Raw genomic sequence first — 17,535 nt, forward strand, 5'->3', positions numbered from 1 at the left:
AAAAGACTTCATCCTTTGTGAACGCTACTTTTCCCTCTAATTGGCGGCCCGCGTACGGCAACGACCACCAAAAATCATGCTTCTACAATAAAAACACCCGTTCTTTTTTAAATTTATTTGAAATAGTGTCATTTATGTCCTGATAGCAGAGCTAGAGGAAAGTGGATCATCACCTGGGGACCATGCACACACCCATCGGGTTAAAGTAAAGAGTCACAGAACGTTATCTTTATCTATGATCGATCTATTCTCTTTTAAAGTTATTCGGGCTAACCGCCGCTCCCTAAAGCGCGAGCTCTCTAATTCGGCAGGTGGCGTACTTGCACTCCTCGTCCAGCAGGTGGAACAGCGCCGTGGGTTTCTTGCTGATGAGGTTGAGGCAGCCGCTGTTGTCGATGTACTCGATGTTGTGCCAGATGATGCCCTCGGCCCTGTACTCCTCCTGCCGAGGGGAAAAAAACACACGGAGGAGAGGAAGACTTTGGGTCAGTAGATACTTGAGGCAGGTCAGTGGGTCGGATCGAGGCCCATTTGAAGGTCAACAAACGGCTTCGCAGGTCACAGTATGCAGGTTACTGTTGGACTGTTGGAAAAGAGCTCGCTCAGCAAACCAACGTACAAACGGGTCGTCGCCGTCGAGGAAGAAAAAAGGGGAGGGCGGCGGTTTAATGAGGAGAATCAATAACAACACTGATTAAAAGCGCTCATGGCAGCGGCCTCCAGATGTGTTTCTTTACGTCTCCCAAAACCAAAACGACGGAAACAAAACGACCCTCCTGCTGATCCTGTTGTTCTCAGAGCGGTTGCCAGGAGTTTAGAAGAAAAGCAAGCGGGATCATTAGAAACAAAAAAAGGATTTATCCCCCTCTTGGAAGCGCGAGCGCGATGAGAAAATCTTAATGCCGACATGCCTGCGAGATTAATATCTCCAGTGAAAACGTTTGACAAATTGCTTTTCTTAGGAGAATACATGTACGCAGGACTTTTAATGGTGTTTTAACACTGTTTATTCTGTATAAATGGGAAGGTTTTCGTGCAGATGGCGGTGGAGGAGCAAGTCTAGGTCCTATGGGTGCCGTGAATATGCTTTCATGAAAACCCAACCCAGAAGATCATATTTCCAACGTGCAATTGAATTGTTAACAGGGACAAAGCTGCGTTTTGAGAGGGGGGGGGGGGGGGGGGGGGGGGGGGGGGGGGGGGGGGGGATGCGTGACTCTATGAAGCCACTTTTCAAAAAGAGAAGAAACAAAGACATTTACGGGAGAGAGAAAAGAGAAGCCGACAGATCGAGTTAAAAAACAACTTATGAGCCGAAGAAAGAAATCTAAGAAAACAATTTTTTCAAGAAATTTATTGGGACTCATCCTCTAGGAATGATACATTTTGACACCAAATCGTGCAATACGTCGTCCTCATGTGCTCCAGTTTCTTTTGGACTCACGACCACGGAGGCAGCAACAAAGATAAGACAATATGCTACGTGTCGTACCACGTATGCAGCGTCTAAATCCAAGACAATGTATGTCAAGACGAACAGATGGACCTACAATCGCCGTCATTGACTTCACACAAATGTCTCGTCTTTGCCCCCCCCCCCCCCCCCCCCCCCCCGGTGTGTCAGAACAGGGAGCGCGCCGTCTTTTGATTGGCCCGGGAACGGCGAAGCCGAGCGATGGCTCCGCCTTTCGAGCATCCCGGCCTTCAGGACCAACTGTAAAATAGCGTTTTATGCATGCATCGCATAAAAGGTGCGTGCGATGCATGCCGGTACCCCTCTATGCATGTAAGAGAGTGTGCGTGATATTTTTGGCTATAAGAAAAGGTGTTTTCTGAGCCAGATAACCGAGCCCAGTTCATCACTTTTATTGCGTCTGCGTGAGAGTTTGTGGACAGATGTGTTAACTCAGAGAGACACTCAGATGCTCAGACATTTACAGAGGGTGCTCAGTTAGTTTCATCATAAATGGGCCAGACAACTGCTTTATATGTGACCTCTGAACTCACCAGCTGCTACAACTCGTTATTGGTAACTATTCTGATAATTAGATGAATTGTTTCAGGAATTTCTTCCCTTTAAAATGGGAAGATTTGAAGCTTTAATGTGCATTTGTCCCCTATTAATTGGGGGATCTATTAGCAGAAATGCAGTATGATATTCGTTTTTTTATTAGCGTATAATCACCTGAATTGTCGTGTTTTTTGCTAGCTTACAATCCATGTGGGACGAAGTCCACGTTACTACGGAAGCCCAGGACGGTCAAAACCATGAAGCACCGGCTCTGGAGAAAAAGCCTTTTGCGGGTTTTGCTTTTCGTAAACCTGCAGGCCACCGTAGTTCTCGTAGAATTCAGTTGGTTGCAATCTGCTATCCAACCACTAGATGCCCCCCAAAATCCTTCACACTGTCTCTTTAATGCCTTAAACGCCACAACAATTCAGGAGGCAAATATTGTTCTTTTTACTCCCCTTGTGTTTATGTTAAATAATAACAAATATTATCAAGAAATGAATGATGATGTATTATAAGAGGTTATCCAGCCGTGTATAAAGTAGCCTGATTAAAAAGATAATTATAATCCAACAATATACAGTACATACTCTACTTCTGATACTTTTAGGTATATTTTGGTGCAAATACTTTTGCACTTTTAACCCAAGTAATATTTTGAATGCATGGTTTCACTTGTAATATTTCAACACTGTACTATTGCTACTTTTATTTCAAGTAGAAGGGACGTTTCCATCACTGACGTCCACCACGTAGTCATTCCTAGAGGAAGTGCCCTCCCGGTGTCCCCAATATGCAAAACATTTTATGTGAATGGACCCTTTGAAGTGTTCTCTGACTACTATTACTAGAGAGAGACATGAAAGTAATGGGGACGCAGTCACAGATAAATAAAAACACCTAAAACGTCCTGAAGAAAAAAAAGGCAGTTTCTGATTTGACGATGAGTTTCCTGCCGGGCCGAGAGGCTGCGAGTGCATCTGCGTTGCTAATGTCTCGTTTTCTCATTTCTGTATTTCTATTGCTCTCTTGTCTCTTTTGTTATGACAGCAGAGTGTTTTTTTTAATTTTTTTTAAATCGAGCAGACGGGAGGAGGAAAGGCGCCGCAATCATGAGAGCTGGAGCAAGTTCTGGAGGTTTCAAAAGAAGTGGTCAGGTGGTAGTAAATCTAGTAAAATCTATTTTTTTTAATATGTTAATGTTCCCACCAGGTGTGTTGTTCTCTGGCGCTTCATTCTCATTTGTTCCTCATATTACATGTTTACACGGTTTGAAGTTACAGGTTAGAATATTCTACTAATTATTAAATTAAATGGCTGAATAAAGATGTGGTATTCACATCAATTCATCACATTTCATCATAACACAAAGTACTGTATCCAGTACATCATACTAATAATGTATTGCTTCTGTATATATTTATTCATAGATTATTGGCCCCCATGTCGTTCCTTTAACTGGCTCCGTGAGTTTAGTTTTTAACTGCCGGTTCTACCGGTATAACCATTAATAATGTCCGTTTCTTTCTTTGATATACCGTCCTCACACAGACACGAAATCAAGCACCAATTGGCACGTTGAGTGTAAACACTAGGCAGACACACACACACACACACACACACACACACACACAGAAAAGCAGAAGAGGAAAATCCCGCTGATAAATCACCTTTTTTTAAAAGTCAGTGTGACGGACAGAGAGACGTATCGCAGAAGCAGAGCCCCGCCCCCTTTTTTAATAACAGGAACAACAACAAAGCGCTCGCTACCAAAGTAAAAGATATTTGAGAGGAAGCAGACGGAGAGATCTGGAAGCTTCGTCCCTATTTTGGGTTATCCAAAGCCAAGATCTCCTTTTCCATGAGTACAATAACACTCAACACCTAAATTACTAAAAATACAGTTCGTACCGAGTTTATGCGAGACAGGAACGTTTCTGTATCTTTTTAAACGCCTGAGACGCTGTGCGGCGGGCTTTCAGAGGAGCCTCAGACTCAGACCGGCCTCAGAGGAGCCTCAGACCGGCCTCAGACCGGCCTCAGAGGAGCCCCAGAGGGGCCTCAGACCGGCCTCAGACTCAGACCGGCCTCAGAGGAGCCTCAGACCGGCCTCAGACTCAGACCGGCCTCAGAGGAGCCTCAGACCGGCCTCAGAGGAGCCTCAGAGGGGCCTCAGAGGGGCCTCAGACTCAGACCGGCCTCAGAGGAGCCTCAGACCGGCCTCAGACCGGCCTCAGACTCAGACCGGCCTCAGAGGAGCCTCAGACCGGCCTCAGACCGGCCTCAGACTCAGACTAGCCTCAGAGGAGCCTCAGAGGAGCCTCAGACCGGCCTCAGACCGGCCTCAGAGGAGCCTCAGAGGGGCCTCAGACCGGCCTCAGACTCAGACCAGCCTCAGAGGAGCCTCAGACCGGCCTCAGACTCAGACCGGCCTCAGAGGAGCCTCAGACCGGCCTCAGAGGAGCCTCAGAGGGGCCTCAGACCGGCCTCAGACTCAGACCGGCCTCAGAGGAGCCTCAGACCGGCCTCAGACTCAGACCGGCCTCAGAGGAGCCTCAGACCGGCCTCAGACCGGCCTCAGAGGGGCCTCAGAGGAGCCTCAGACCGGCCTCAGACTCAGACCGGCCTCAGAGGAGCCTCAGACCGGCCTCAGAGGGGCCTCGAAGCTCAGCAGTCACCTCAACCGTAAAAATAAACTGGAGAGCCAAGGGGGTTCGGACGCCCCCCCCCGAGTGATTAAAGGATAACGAACGTGAACTCTGCTGAAACAATATTGGGCGACGTCCTGTGAGGGGCCGAGCGTCTCAGCGGCACTTTGACAATTATTAGTTCAAAATAACACAGAGAAGAAAAAAAAAAAACACACTTTATAATTATTTACAAATTACTGACTGTTTGGTCCCTAATGGAAACATCTTCTCGGACGTTTGGGATTTGATTCAGCAAAACACGATTGTTTCCGTGTGTGTGTGTGATTTATTTTTTTACCGGCCATGTATTCGTCGTCATAAACATTGATTGATTAGACTGACTGTAATTTAATTTCTATATTTTCATGGTTTATGAATAAATAAATAAACATGACAACCTTTTTGTCTTCATCTAAGACAGGAATGCCTCAATTTTATGTACTTTTTGAAGTCTATTGATTAGCTTTTATAGCAGTTATCTTAACTTTGTCCTTGTATGACCACCAGCTTCAGCAGTGGAAAGAAAATCGAGTTTTAAAATAAAAGCCCCCGGAGTTCTTAACCGTAATTTTGTTAGTACATGTTACATCCTGCAGTGTGTTTGTATGAATGAGAGTGTGAGTGAGTGTGTGAGTGAGTGTGTGAGTGTGTGTGTATGCGTGTGTGTGTGTGAGTACCCCCGAGGGCTAACTGTCAAACACAGATAACAGAACCATTAGGAGCATCGGCAGCCTGTCATCTTCATTGAGGCTGAAGGGACGTCATTGCGCTCGTTCACTGAAAACACTCCTCTTTTTTTTTTTCTCGTTTGGCCTTCAGCGACAGGCCCCGCCCACTAATCGTGCCACGGCCTATCAGGGACGCGGCACGACGTGAGGCCCGAGCCGACGGCTTCTGTGACACAGTCGCAACGGGATTGAGACTCATTGTCTCACGATGCTGACGTCTCTTTGATCCGCACAGACAGAGAGAGAGAGAGAGAGGCGGTGATGACATTACACCGGCAGACTAAAAAAAAATTTAAAAAACATGTTAGCAGCATTCGGCTGTCAGGAAACGTGCTGCTCTGCTTGACTCCTGCTCTGTGACCCCGGCCTGGCAGCCTCTTCTGGTCTGACCTTATTCCTTTTAATGGGTGTACGCGCTAACTCAACGTAAGCGACATAATTACAGCTGCTTGTAGTGTAATGTCAGGGGGGGGGGGGGGGGGGGGGGGGGGAAGAGACGTGGCTGTCCAGCGTTGTGGTGCTCTTCATCGTGTCATCAATGACGTTATTTAAAATGTGTGTGTTTTTTTTTAGCAAAGTGTGAAAATGTCCCCGATCAGACTAAACAACCAAGATGTGTGAAAGACACCTTCGTAAAAACACCAAACAGAGGCAGCAGATCCTCTCGCTCACAGCGCTCCACCGGAGGGGAAGTCCTCTCTTGGTCACCGTTCATCCCTCCATCAGCGGAATCAATCAAAAGCATCACGGCGTCTTCAACGGGGAAACAGCCACAATATTGTGACGCCGTTATGAACGTCGCCACGACAGCGAGACACACGCATGAATGTCGTTAACGTCGTCAGAGAGGCAACGAAACACAACATGCAATGATGTGTCATCAGCAGCTCAAACAATAATCATTGTCTGGAGAGGAGAGGGAGAGGAAGAGGAAGAGGAGAGGGGAGGAAGAGGAGAGGGGAGGGGAGGAAAGGAGAAGGAAGAAGGAGAGGAAAACGAGAAGAAAGTTAATTAAAGGAAGAGGAGAAGAATGTGAAGTAGAGTAAAGTAGGGAAGAGGAAGAGTCAAGTACGGAAGAGGAAGAGCAGAGTAAAGTAGGAAAGAGGAAGAGTAGAGTAAAGTAGGGAAGAGGAAGAGTAGAGTAAAGTAGGGAAGAGGAAGAGTCAAGTACGGAAGAGGAAGAGTAGAGTAAAGTAGGAAAGAGGAAGAGCAGAGTAAAGTAGGAAAGAGGAAGAGTAGAGTAAAGTACGGAAGAGGAAGAGTAGAGTAAAGTAGGAAGAGGAAGAGCAGAGTAAAGTAGGAAAGAGGAAGAGCAGAGTAAAGTAGGAAGAGGAAGAGCAGAGTAAAGTAGGAAAGAGGAAGAGTAGAGTAAAGTAGGAAGAGGAAGAGCAGAGTAAAGTAGGAAAGAGGAAGAGTAGAGTAAAGTAGGAAGAGGAAGAGCAGAGTAAAGTAGGAAAGAGGAAGAGTAGAGTAAAGTAGGGAAGAGGAAGAGTCAAGTACGGAAGAGGAAGAGTAGAGTAAAGTACGGAAGAGGAAGAGTAGAGTAAAGTAGGAAGAGGAAGAGCAGAGTAAAGTAGGAAAGAGGAAGAGTAGAGTAAAGTAGGGAAGAGGAAGAGTCAAGTACGGAAGAGGAAGAGTAGAGTAAAGTAGGAAAGAGGAAGAGCAGAGTAAAGTAGGAAAGAGGAAGAGCAGAGTAAAGTAGGAAAGAGGAAGAGTAGAGTAAAGTAGGGAAGAGGAAGTGTAGAGTAAAGTAGGAAAGAGGAAGAGGAGGAGCAGAGTAAAGTAGGGAAGATGAAGAGCAGAGTAAAGTAGGGAAGAGGAAGAGCAGAGTAAAGTAGGGAAGAGGAAGAGAAGATGTACCTGCTCCAGCTTGAAGATGTGCTGGTTGAAGTAGTGAAAAGGAAGAGGAAGAGGAAGAGCAGAGTAAAGTAGGGAAGAGGAAGAGTAGAGTAAAGTAGGAAGAGGAAGAGTAAAGTGGGGAAGAGGAAGAGGAGGAACAGAGTAAAGTAGGGAAGAGGAAGAGGAAGCTGTACCTGCTCCAGCTTGAAGATTTGCTGGTTGAATTAGTGAAGAGGAAGAGGAAGAGGAAGCTGTACCTGCTCCTGCTTGAAGATGTGCTGGTTGAAGTAGTGAAGAGGAAGAGGAAGAGGAAGAGGAAGAGGAAGCTGTACCTGCTCCAGCTTGAAGATGTGCTGGTTGAATTAGTGAAGAGGAAGAGGAAGAGGAAGCTGTACCTGCTCCAGCTTGAAGATGTGCTGGTTGAAGTAGTGAAGAGGAAGAGGAAGAGGAAGAGGAAGCTGTACCTGCTCCAGCTTGAAGATGTGCTGGTTGAAGTAGTGAAGAGGAAGAGGAAGAGGAAGAGGAAGCTGTACCTGCTCCAGCTTGAAGATGTGCTGGTTGAAGTAGTGAAGAGGAAGAGGAAGAGGAAGAGGAAGAGCAGAGTAAAGTAGGGAAGAGGAAGAGTAGAGTAAAGTAGGAAGAGGAAGAGTAAAGTGGGGAAGAGGAAGAGGAGGAACAGAGTAAAGTAGGGAAGAGGAAGAGGAAGAGGAAGCTGTACCTGCTCCAGCTTGAAGATGTGCTGGTTGAATTAGTGAAGAGGAAGAGGAAGAGGAAGAGGAAGCTGTACCTGCTCCAGCTTGAAGATGTGCTGGTTGAAGTAGTGAAGATGAAGAGGAAGAGGAAGCTGTACCTGCTCCAGCTTGAAGATGTGCTGGTTGAAGTAGTGAAGAGGAAGAGGAAGAGGAAGAGGAAGCTGTACCTGCTCCAGCTTGAAGATGTGCTGGTTGAAGTAGTGAAGAGGAAGAGGAAGAGGAAGAGGAAGAGGAAGCTGTACCTGCTCCTGCTTGAAGATGTGCTGGTTGAAGTAGTGAAGAGGAAGAGGAAGAGGAAGAGGAAGCTGTACCTGCTCCAGCTTGAAGATGTGCTGGTTGAAGTAGTGAAGAGGAAGAGGAAGAGGAAGAGGAAGCTGTACCTGCTCCAGCTTGAAGATGTGCTGGTTGAAGTAGTGAAGAGGAAGAGGAAGAGGAAGCTGTACCTGCTCCAGCTTGAAGATGTGCTGGTTGAAGTAGTGAAGAGGAAGAGGAAGAGGAAGCTGTACCTGCTCCAGCTTGAAGATGTGCTGGTTGAAGTAGTGAAGAGGAAGAGGAAGAGGAAGCTGTACCTGCTCCAGCTTGAAGATGTGCTGGTTGAAGTAGTGAAGAGGAAGAGGAAGAGGAAGAGGAAGCTGTACCTGCTCCAGCTTGAAGATGTGCTGGTTGAAGTAGTGAAGAGGAAGAGGAAGAGGAAGAGGAAGCTGTACCTGCTCCAGCTTGAAGATGTGCTGGTTGAAGTAGTGAAGAGGAAGAGGAAGAGGAAGAGGAAGCTGTACCTGCTCCTGCTTGAAGATGTGCTGGTTGAATAGTGAAGAGGAAGAGGAAGAGGAAGAGGAAGCTGTACCTGCTCCATCTTGAAGATGTGCTGGTTGAAGTAGTGAAGAGGAAGAGGAAGAGGAAGAGGAAGCTGTACCTGCTCCAGCTTGAAGATGTGCTGGTTGAAGTAGTGAAGAGGAAGAGGAAGAGGAAGAGGAAGCTGTACCTGCTCCAGCTTGAAGATGTGCTGGTTGAAGTAGTGCTGCAGCCGCTCGTTGGCGAAGTTGATGCAGAACTGTTCGAAGCTGTTGTTCTCGTAGTCCTCGAAGCCAAAGATGTCCAGAACGCCTATCGACAGGATCTGAAGAGGGGAAAGGAAACAAAAGATATGAAACGCTGGCAGTGTGATGACGTGATTTATTTTGTGTGTTTTTAATACATCTCATTCTTTGCAGCTCCAGTGGCCCGGCTGCACCCCTGGGTGTCAATAAGATTCATGCCGTCATGCGTCATTAATCCGTGCACTCAGAGACGACCTTTCATTATTAAAATGGACTGCGAAAAGCTGTTTGCAATTTAATTCCGCAGTGTTTTATTTCTCTCTGAGGGGCTTTCCTTCTTTCCTTCCTTCTGTCTTTCCTTCTCTCCTTCCTTCTCTCCTTCTGTCTTTCCTTCTCTCCTTCTGTCTTTCCTTCCTTCTTTTTTTCCACAAACACACACGAGTGCATACAGCTGCACATTTAGACTGTTATCTGCACATAAGAACAGTGACCTTGACAGAAAGTGCAACCTCATCGACCCCCTGACAGCATCGAGGGACAACAAACACACACACACACACACACACACACACACACACACACACGCAGATGATGTCAGTGCCAAGGGAGCACACACGCACACACACACATACACACACGCACACACACACACACAGCACAGGGCCACAGGGGGTACACTGAGCTAAGGGGAACTTGATGCCATCTGCCCAAATGTTCTTGGCACACACACACACACACACACACACACACACACACACACACACAGATAGACAGACAGATATGATCTGTTTTCTAATCCTTTAGATGCACCCACAGGGTTTGACTCGCCAGCTGCCACTCCAACACACACACACACACACACACACACACACACACACACACACAGTGGAATCGTGATATTGCACCACTCCCTGCCTCTAGGAGTGGAGGAAGCCAGAAAGAAAGGAAATCGAGTCAGACAGACAGATGTGGTTGACAGACAGACAGACAGACAGACAGACAGACAGACAGACAGACAGACAGACAGACAGACACACACAGGGTGAGTCAGACAAATGAAGGTGAGGAAAGACGAAACGAACAAAGAGAAGACATGAATAGGACAAAAGGACGCGTGTTGATTTAGGAGGTGAATATATCTGCTCCTGACTCTGTGATTGGCTCTCCAAGGGCCGCCTGCCGGTTACATACTTCTTTAAAATAAGTCAAAAGACGAGGATGGAGAATTTCTAACTTGTCGATGTCGTAGAAACATGTTATGTACACATATGTAGATTTTTCCAAAACTGTGGTTTAAAGGCTTAAACACCTTTTATATGAATGTTAAACTGCCACTGCTGGTATTTATATAAAACACATGCAGCACATGACGTTACACAACAACACTAATAATACTCTCATAAACTACTGCAACGGCAAAGCCCAAAAAATAATAGCAGGATGCAAACAGATTAAAGACGCGTTGCTGCTTTAATTTGTTTATGATTTAAAGTTTTATTTGTTGTTTAGTTTACTTTACTAACACACATTTTAAGTGTCTATTTGCTTCTATACCGTCTGTTAATGTTGAATTGCATATTTTAAATACCTCTTTTCACCTCAACATGTTGTTACTGATTTCATTAGATTTGCAGAGAAAAATAGAAGGAAATGTCCGGCTCCAGGACCGATTGTGTGTGTGTGTGTGTGTGTGTGTGTGCACATGTATTACGTGTGTGTGTGTGTGTGTGTGTGTGTGTGTTTCCATTCCTACCTTTGAATTGTCCTCCAGGTCCTTGTTGTTCAGCAGGGCGTGGTTGGTCCTGAACACAATCCAGTCAAACAGCGCGCTGTACAGGGACTTGGCCATGGAGTCCCTCACCGTGCCCGCCTACAAAGCACAACACACGCAACAAAGTCCACGTCAGTTTCTTACAAAAAAAAAAAAAAAACATATAAATGTCTCAAATCTGGATTTAAACGCTTCCCAACCTATTGTGTTAACCTGTTGTTTGTGTTAGTTGCATTTTATTGCGTGGTGCCAAAAGATCCAGAAACCTAGAAGGGATCAATTCATTGATGTTATGGCCACTATAGAAATGTTGTTTCACTGCATTGATGACATTTAGTCAAATAATCAATAAGAATGAACAAGAAATGAAACGTTTAGGTCATTTATCAATAAAAAAAATGCCAAACATTTGTTGTTAAAGATGATTGTTAATTAAATATAGTTTGTGTTTGACAAAACAAGCAATTTGATGGTAATGATGATGACGTGATGGATTTTTTGGTGCTATTTTATGACTTTTATTGGCTAAAAAAAGGAAAGAAGATTAATCGATAATGAAAATAATGGTTATCTATCTTTTGACCCATACATATTGGTTAGTTTAAAACCTTAAGGAGTAAATAGATGTTTAAGCTCAAAACAAATTGATTTGTTGGCATTTTATTTTAAATATTGAAATATTGAAATTGAAAATAATGAAAAATGTGTATATCTCTATCAAGAATACTTCATACCTAAATTAGACAAGAAGATCAATACCTCGCTCATATTTGTATGCTCAATATGAACCTAGGACCAGAAAGCAATTAGCTTAGCTTAGCATAGCATAAAGCCTGGATGCTAACTTGGCTTTGTAGAAAGAAAAAAAACTTGTTATCAGCATCTCCACATTTTACTAATAGACATGTTATTCATCGTCTAATTAAATCAAATTACTGTAATAACAACCAATTGTGAGTTTATGGGGAGTTATATAGCTCATGTGCATGTGTTTTATTACCTTTGGACAGGGCCGAGCTAGCCATGTTTCCAGCCTTGATGCTAAGCTAAGCGAATCGTTAGCGTAATCAAAATTAACAACTAACTAGCATAGGTAAATTTACTTTTTGTTTATTAGAATACAAACAACACTAGTGTAGCACCAAGTCAACAGTCAACCGGCATTATCGGGTACGAGCTAATAGTCGGATAGCAACCGCGCAGCAGTAATTTAGAGATGGGGAACGCCAGGCTGGTGTTACTAAGTTGTTCAAGGTGTCCAACAACAGCCACTTTGCATTTAGAGGGGTTGGCGTTAAAGCTCCCACTCTGCTCACAACTCTGACTTGCTGTTCTTGGGTTGGGGAGTCTTGCTGTGCGCAGCGCTGTTATATTCGAGGTGTTTTCAGTCGGGAGCCTTAAGTGCCTCCAGACCATATTTTGATCCAGAAAAAAAAGCTCTGCCAAGGAGGAGCCGTTATTACGTCTCGACTAGCCAAAGAGCAACTATGCGCTCTCTCCTCAGACATGATGGAAGGCGTGCTAAGCTAGCGCGAGCAGACTTGGAGCGCGCTTGTCCTTTGGCAGCAGAGAAGTCTCATGACTGAACCGAAGGCAAAAGGAATCCGCTGCAACCAAGTCAGACGTTTTCGCGGCAGGAAAGCCCCCCCCGAAATAGTCCTGTGCATTACAACAGAGGCCCCCGAAGACTGCGTGTAATCCAATAAGAGAATATTTTGATTGAGCAGAGGTTGGAAACTTTATGTATAAATCTTTATGAACGCCATAGCACCATGACGAGGGCCCTTTGGATCCGATCAGAGCTTGGGTAGGGCAGCATTAGGATTGCTAAAACAATGATAGAAAACAGGCGCACTGACTCAAACTACAAGGATATTAAAACTGAACAAATAGTTTCTCAAACCCGTATAATAAAAGCAGCGCTCTCTCCTTCAGAGGCCTTTTGTCTGTGATCCACGGAGAGCCGACATGATGAAGCAGAACTGTGCATTTCACAAGCGGGCCTCTTCTTTCTTGCATTATTGAGTGTTTATGGGTATTTTTAGCAAGCGGGATCGTGACGTCCCGTGCCCCCCCCCCCCCCACAAAAAGTTACGCAAGAACCGTTATGAATAATACAACATTCGGTGAGAAGAATCTCATTTTAAACGCTTCGGGCGTGGAACTCGGGGGATTGTGGACATTTGACATGCTCACCGAGCGCGAATTATCTCCGTGTTTGCCATGCACTTTAATATTTAACACAGGGAGACCAGTTAAGAACGAGGGGGGGCACGCGGCCTGGAAGCAAATGGGTTGAAATGGCTTTAAATGGAGGGCCACCCAAGAAACTGACAACAAAAAAAATGAGCAGGACTTCCTCGAGAGACTTGTGTAAAGTGTCTTGTTGTTGTCTTTCGTTCCATTTCTCCCCCCTGGAAACCACAGGAGGTGTGAAACACCAGCACGAGCTGCACGTGGCCTGCAAGCCTCCTCGCTGCAGGGTGTTCTTGCGTGTGTGTGTGTGTGTGTGTGTGTGTGTGTGTGTGTGTGTGTGTGTGTTTCACAGCAATATGGCGACCTGCATATGTTTCCAATTTGTATTTATGGACTTGTTGTTTTTGTGCAACGGCGTGCATACGTTACAGACATTTCACAATCCCTCAGCAATGGGTGGGTGGGGGGGGGGCTTCAACACCTTTCGAAAATAGCTTCTAATAGGATGCACACTTTTTTTATATGAATGAGCGTCTGATGCCCCGCCCCCTCCCCCCACACGCCTGTTATTTACACAGGAAGGAGGAAGTGGTGGAGTCATGTTATCTGGAGCCACATCACACATGTTGCAGTGGGACATATTCACTTCTTATCTCCACAGAAACACATTCACGCAGCTGTGACCCGAAATAAACTGAGCTCAACCACGGAGGTCAAGGTTATCAACGACCCGTCTGGAGTTCCCCCGTAAGTGTACAATATTGTGAAAGGATGATGGTTTCTAAAGACTCCTGGTCTCGGTATTTGTCCATATGTTGTTGTTATTGTCCTCATCACTAGTGGAGGCTTTTTATTTCTTTTCTTTTTACTATTTTTTTTTAAGATAAATGTTATACCACCATCATCATTAACATTAACAGATGGAAAAGAGCAGATGCTCCTTCCTAAATATACGTACCAGATCTCTTCAATGCTAAATGTTTGATATTTGAGAAACAGAAAAGAATGAAAGAAGATTGTTCCATAATTCCCAATCGCAAAGCATCACTGATAATATAAAACATATATGTTTTTCTCTGCCTTTTATGGAGGTAAGCGTTAACATTTATAAGCTCTTAAAACGTAAACGGGTGGCTTATCGATTAGAAATATGTTTCTTTTAACCTGAGGACCTGCGTAAAGCCGGAAATGATGGGAAACGTGGAAAAGAATCAAAAGGCCGGATTCAAAAAGTAAATTGTCGGACGCGTTCACTTCTTCAGTGTCACCTCCAGATTCTGACTCACAAAGAATGACCTTCACTCTCGTTACTGCTGTGAACGCATCCAATGAGTCTGACTGGCTGAAGTTGGGGAAATACCAGCCTGCACTCTGCAGCACATCGAGGCTCAGAGCCGGTCACACAGCTGCACACTTTTCTCAAACCTTTTTCTTGTCATCTGAAGAAGTAGAGAAATTGTTTCCGAGAGAGGAACCGGCAACATTTGCCAGGTTCGTCTTTATTTCGTTTTCCACATTTCCTTTTTGTGTACATTTTTTTTTTTAAAAAGGCCTGTTTTGGATTCAGCAGGCGGCCTCGATCCGCTCGACACGTGTGTGTGTGTGTGTGTGTGTGTGTGTGTGTGTGTGAGTGTGTGTGTGTGTGTGTGTGTGTGTGTGAGTGTGTGTGTGTGTGTGTGTGTGTGTTCTCCTACAGTTAAGCATATTGTTGTGATGGTTGAGAGTAAGGTGCCTATAGGGCGTGTGTGAGTGTGCGTAGTACGTATTGCTTTCCTCATTGACTTCTAGTCTGACTTAAAGCGGCTACAATCCCTATTTTTGTATTAAAAGACAGATCACAAGACGTGTGAGTGAAACGAGACAGATATTCCCCTCAGGAGTGACAGCGGTGACGGACGGAGCTAAACGAAGACTAAACATATAAAAAACGCAGCACAGCGTCTGTGTCTTTTGCGATTTGCATTTTGAGGTTAGCTGGCGTCCCGTTTACAGTCCAGCTCGTTTCTGCTGCCTCCAAAATGACCAAATTGCCGGTTTAAACGTTGGGAAGAGAGCGAACAACAACTGCATAGTGACAGGCACGAAGACCTTCGGGGGACGTCCCGTTATGCCATCGTGTGAAGATTCTCTCATTCAGTGACTTAAAAAAATTGAGAGGTCGCTGCCTCATGATCTCCCCGGAGGTGAGAGGCCATCTCTGCGAACGACAAGGAGGGAAACCAGGAGCTGCTGGACAGGGTTTCATCAAAGCTGCAGGTCCAGGATTAAGTTTCTGATCCCACCGCCGGAGCCCCCGTTTCACAGCTAGTCTAGAAAAAGGGGAACTCACTGTGTGTGTGTGTGTGTGTGTGTGTGTGTGTTTCAAACATATGTGACTGTCAGGGAAAAGAGACTCAGGCTTTTTGGCCTCTGGACTGTATATTCCAGTGGAGGCTGCACATTCCTGAGATCACACCACATGACTGGATGTGTGTGTGTGTGTGTGTGTGTGTGTGTGTGTGTGTGTGTGTGTGTGTGTATGTGGGAGCAACAATTGTTGGGGCTAAACTAACCTCGTAGATCAGCAGGGGTGGGAGGTGGAGCCGAAGCAGCGTAACAGACTAATCTGTGTGTAGGAGTTCCTTCCTCGGACCAAAAAGGCCCTGCAGACCAAACTCGAGTATTTTCTGAACCATCGAAAAAAATAAGTCTCCCTCTCTGTTGCCTCGACAGGAAACAGGAAGTTGCAGAGGAAGAGACCTCTATCAAAAGAGCCTTAGAGGGAGGCGGTGGGGAGGAAGTGCCACAACAAACTCCCCAGACGTGCACACACAAACACAGAATCTCCCCCGACGGCCGACGCGCTACAAAAACCTGTTCAAGCGTTCCCTGAATGTTCATTACTGCCCCGCGGTTACTGGTAATAGGTCATCCGCTTTAAAAGGTCAGATGAAGTCTGACGCGGAGAGGAGTGGGTGTCACATTCTGATACGGGTGCGGTAACTAGAAATGTCACCTCAGCGAGTTTGTAGGGTACGATGAGCCGCTCTCCCACGGTCACCGTCTTCCTGGTCGTCAGCGCCTCCAGCAGCACCTCCTCTTTGACCTGAAGAGGACACAAAAAAACCACAAAGGACAAGGTCAAGATCACTTTTAGAGGTCTTAGAGGGATGTGTTGTGACCTATTAAGAGTACGGGGGTTTTAAAAGTATACTTGAACGGGGCCGAGGAGCAAAAGTTAAGCTTAAAGTGAGTATTTTTTGGGACATCGTGACAGTTTAAAATGAGGAAGTCAGTGAGAATAGTAAAAATGATGATATGCAGCTATGGTGCAGTCCAATAATCTTTAAAAGGACATTTTAAAGATTCTCCTGAAATGTAATATCAGGTTCTCCTGAAATGTAATATTGCACTTCCATAAATCTGGAGGACTCACAAGAGACGGGTGAAATAAAAGACGGATTAAAGATTAGGCGGCAGAGGCCCGAGATATCGAGACTTTTTAGTTCCTCGCGTGGGTCACGCGCCATTGATCCTATATTCCCCATAATGCAACAGACTCTTTTTAAATTTCATATGATTTTTTTTCCCCTGAGGTTTCAAACAACCGATAGATAGCGATGAGCAATCAAAACGTACACGACAGAAAACTTAATTACTCCTCTCAACCTCGACAAAAGGCAGCCAAGATCCATCTTTACAGTGCTATCCTTTCACAATAAAAGCCTGAGACATATATAAGGCGGAGCTCAAATCCCCCCCCAGTGTTTAAAACCCTTTAGAATAAGTCTTCATGACTCACCCTCAAACTCTTCAGCGAGACAAAGCAACAGGGAAGCTTTCTTGCAGGCGACTCAAAGAACATTTGAGAGTTTCTGAGAAAATGTAATGCATTTGACTTTTGTATAATATTTACTTTTGGATTTTGAAACATAAGCTCTACCACAATGTACCAAATATTACATTGAATATGCATTTGAGGACCACTGACACCTGGTCCTCAGAACAGGACATTTTGAGGATGAACTGAAGACCATTAGACTCTTTATGTGTCTCCAGGGAGAGAGTTTGTTACCGGACGCCCTTTAAATCAAGGTGTTTTTATTTATGTATCTTCTCTGGTTGAATTAGACCATTGCCGTGTCTCTATATATCTAAAGAGAGACGTTCAGTTTATTTAATCTACAGGGTAAGGAGTTTCTCAACCGACTCTCCAGAAGATGTGCTCTAAGTTACGATATGCATTGCCATGGCAACGCAGGATTTAATCCACGCCACTCATCCCTAACTAACCTATAAAGCTGACGATGACTCGGACAAACACAGCTGGCCGAGATTAGCACGTAAACACTGCACACGCAGCACAATGCTGTGTGTGGAGTTCACACCGCCTCTAAACTTGGCCCCTGAGGAACCATTGATGACAGGGCCACAGTGGGAGAAGCAGATGTCTCACACACACACACACACACACACACTTCTCCTCCATCCATAGGGATTATGGGAGTGGGCCCGAACAGCTGCTGCTGAGA

At 45.3% G+C, this 17,535-nt stretch overlaps 1 protein-coding gene across 11 annotated transcripts in view; it reads right to left on the minus strand.

Annotated features, from left to right (window-relative positions):
• Nucleotides 1-17,535, minus strand: part of LOC117731805 (unconventional myosin-IXAa-like) — a 112,290-nt gene that overhangs the window by 31,157 nt on the left and 63,598 nt on the right. For all 11 annotated transcript variants that reach the window (XM_034534242.1, XM_034534245.1, XM_034534244.1 and 8 more), the window contains 4 exons: nt 16,020-16,109; nt 10,811-10,927; nt 9,003-9,137; nt 321-442 (listed from right to left, as the gene is read on the minus strand). In XM_034534242.1, the coding sequence (XP_034390133.1) occupies nt 321-442; nt 9,003-9,137; nt 10,811-10,927; nt 16,020-16,109 (464 nt within the window). The remainder of the gene's footprint in view (nt 1-320; nt 443-9,002; nt 9,138-10,810; nt 10,928-16,019; nt 16,110-17,535) is intronic.

This window comes from Cyclopterus lumpus, chromosome 6 (genome assembly GCF_009769545.1).
Source record: "Cyclopterus lumpus isolate fCycLum1 chromosome 6, fCycLum1.pri, whole genome shotgun sequence".
NCBI lineage: Eukaryota > Metazoa > Chordata > Actinopteri > Perciformes > Cyclopteridae > Cyclopterus > Cyclopterus lumpus.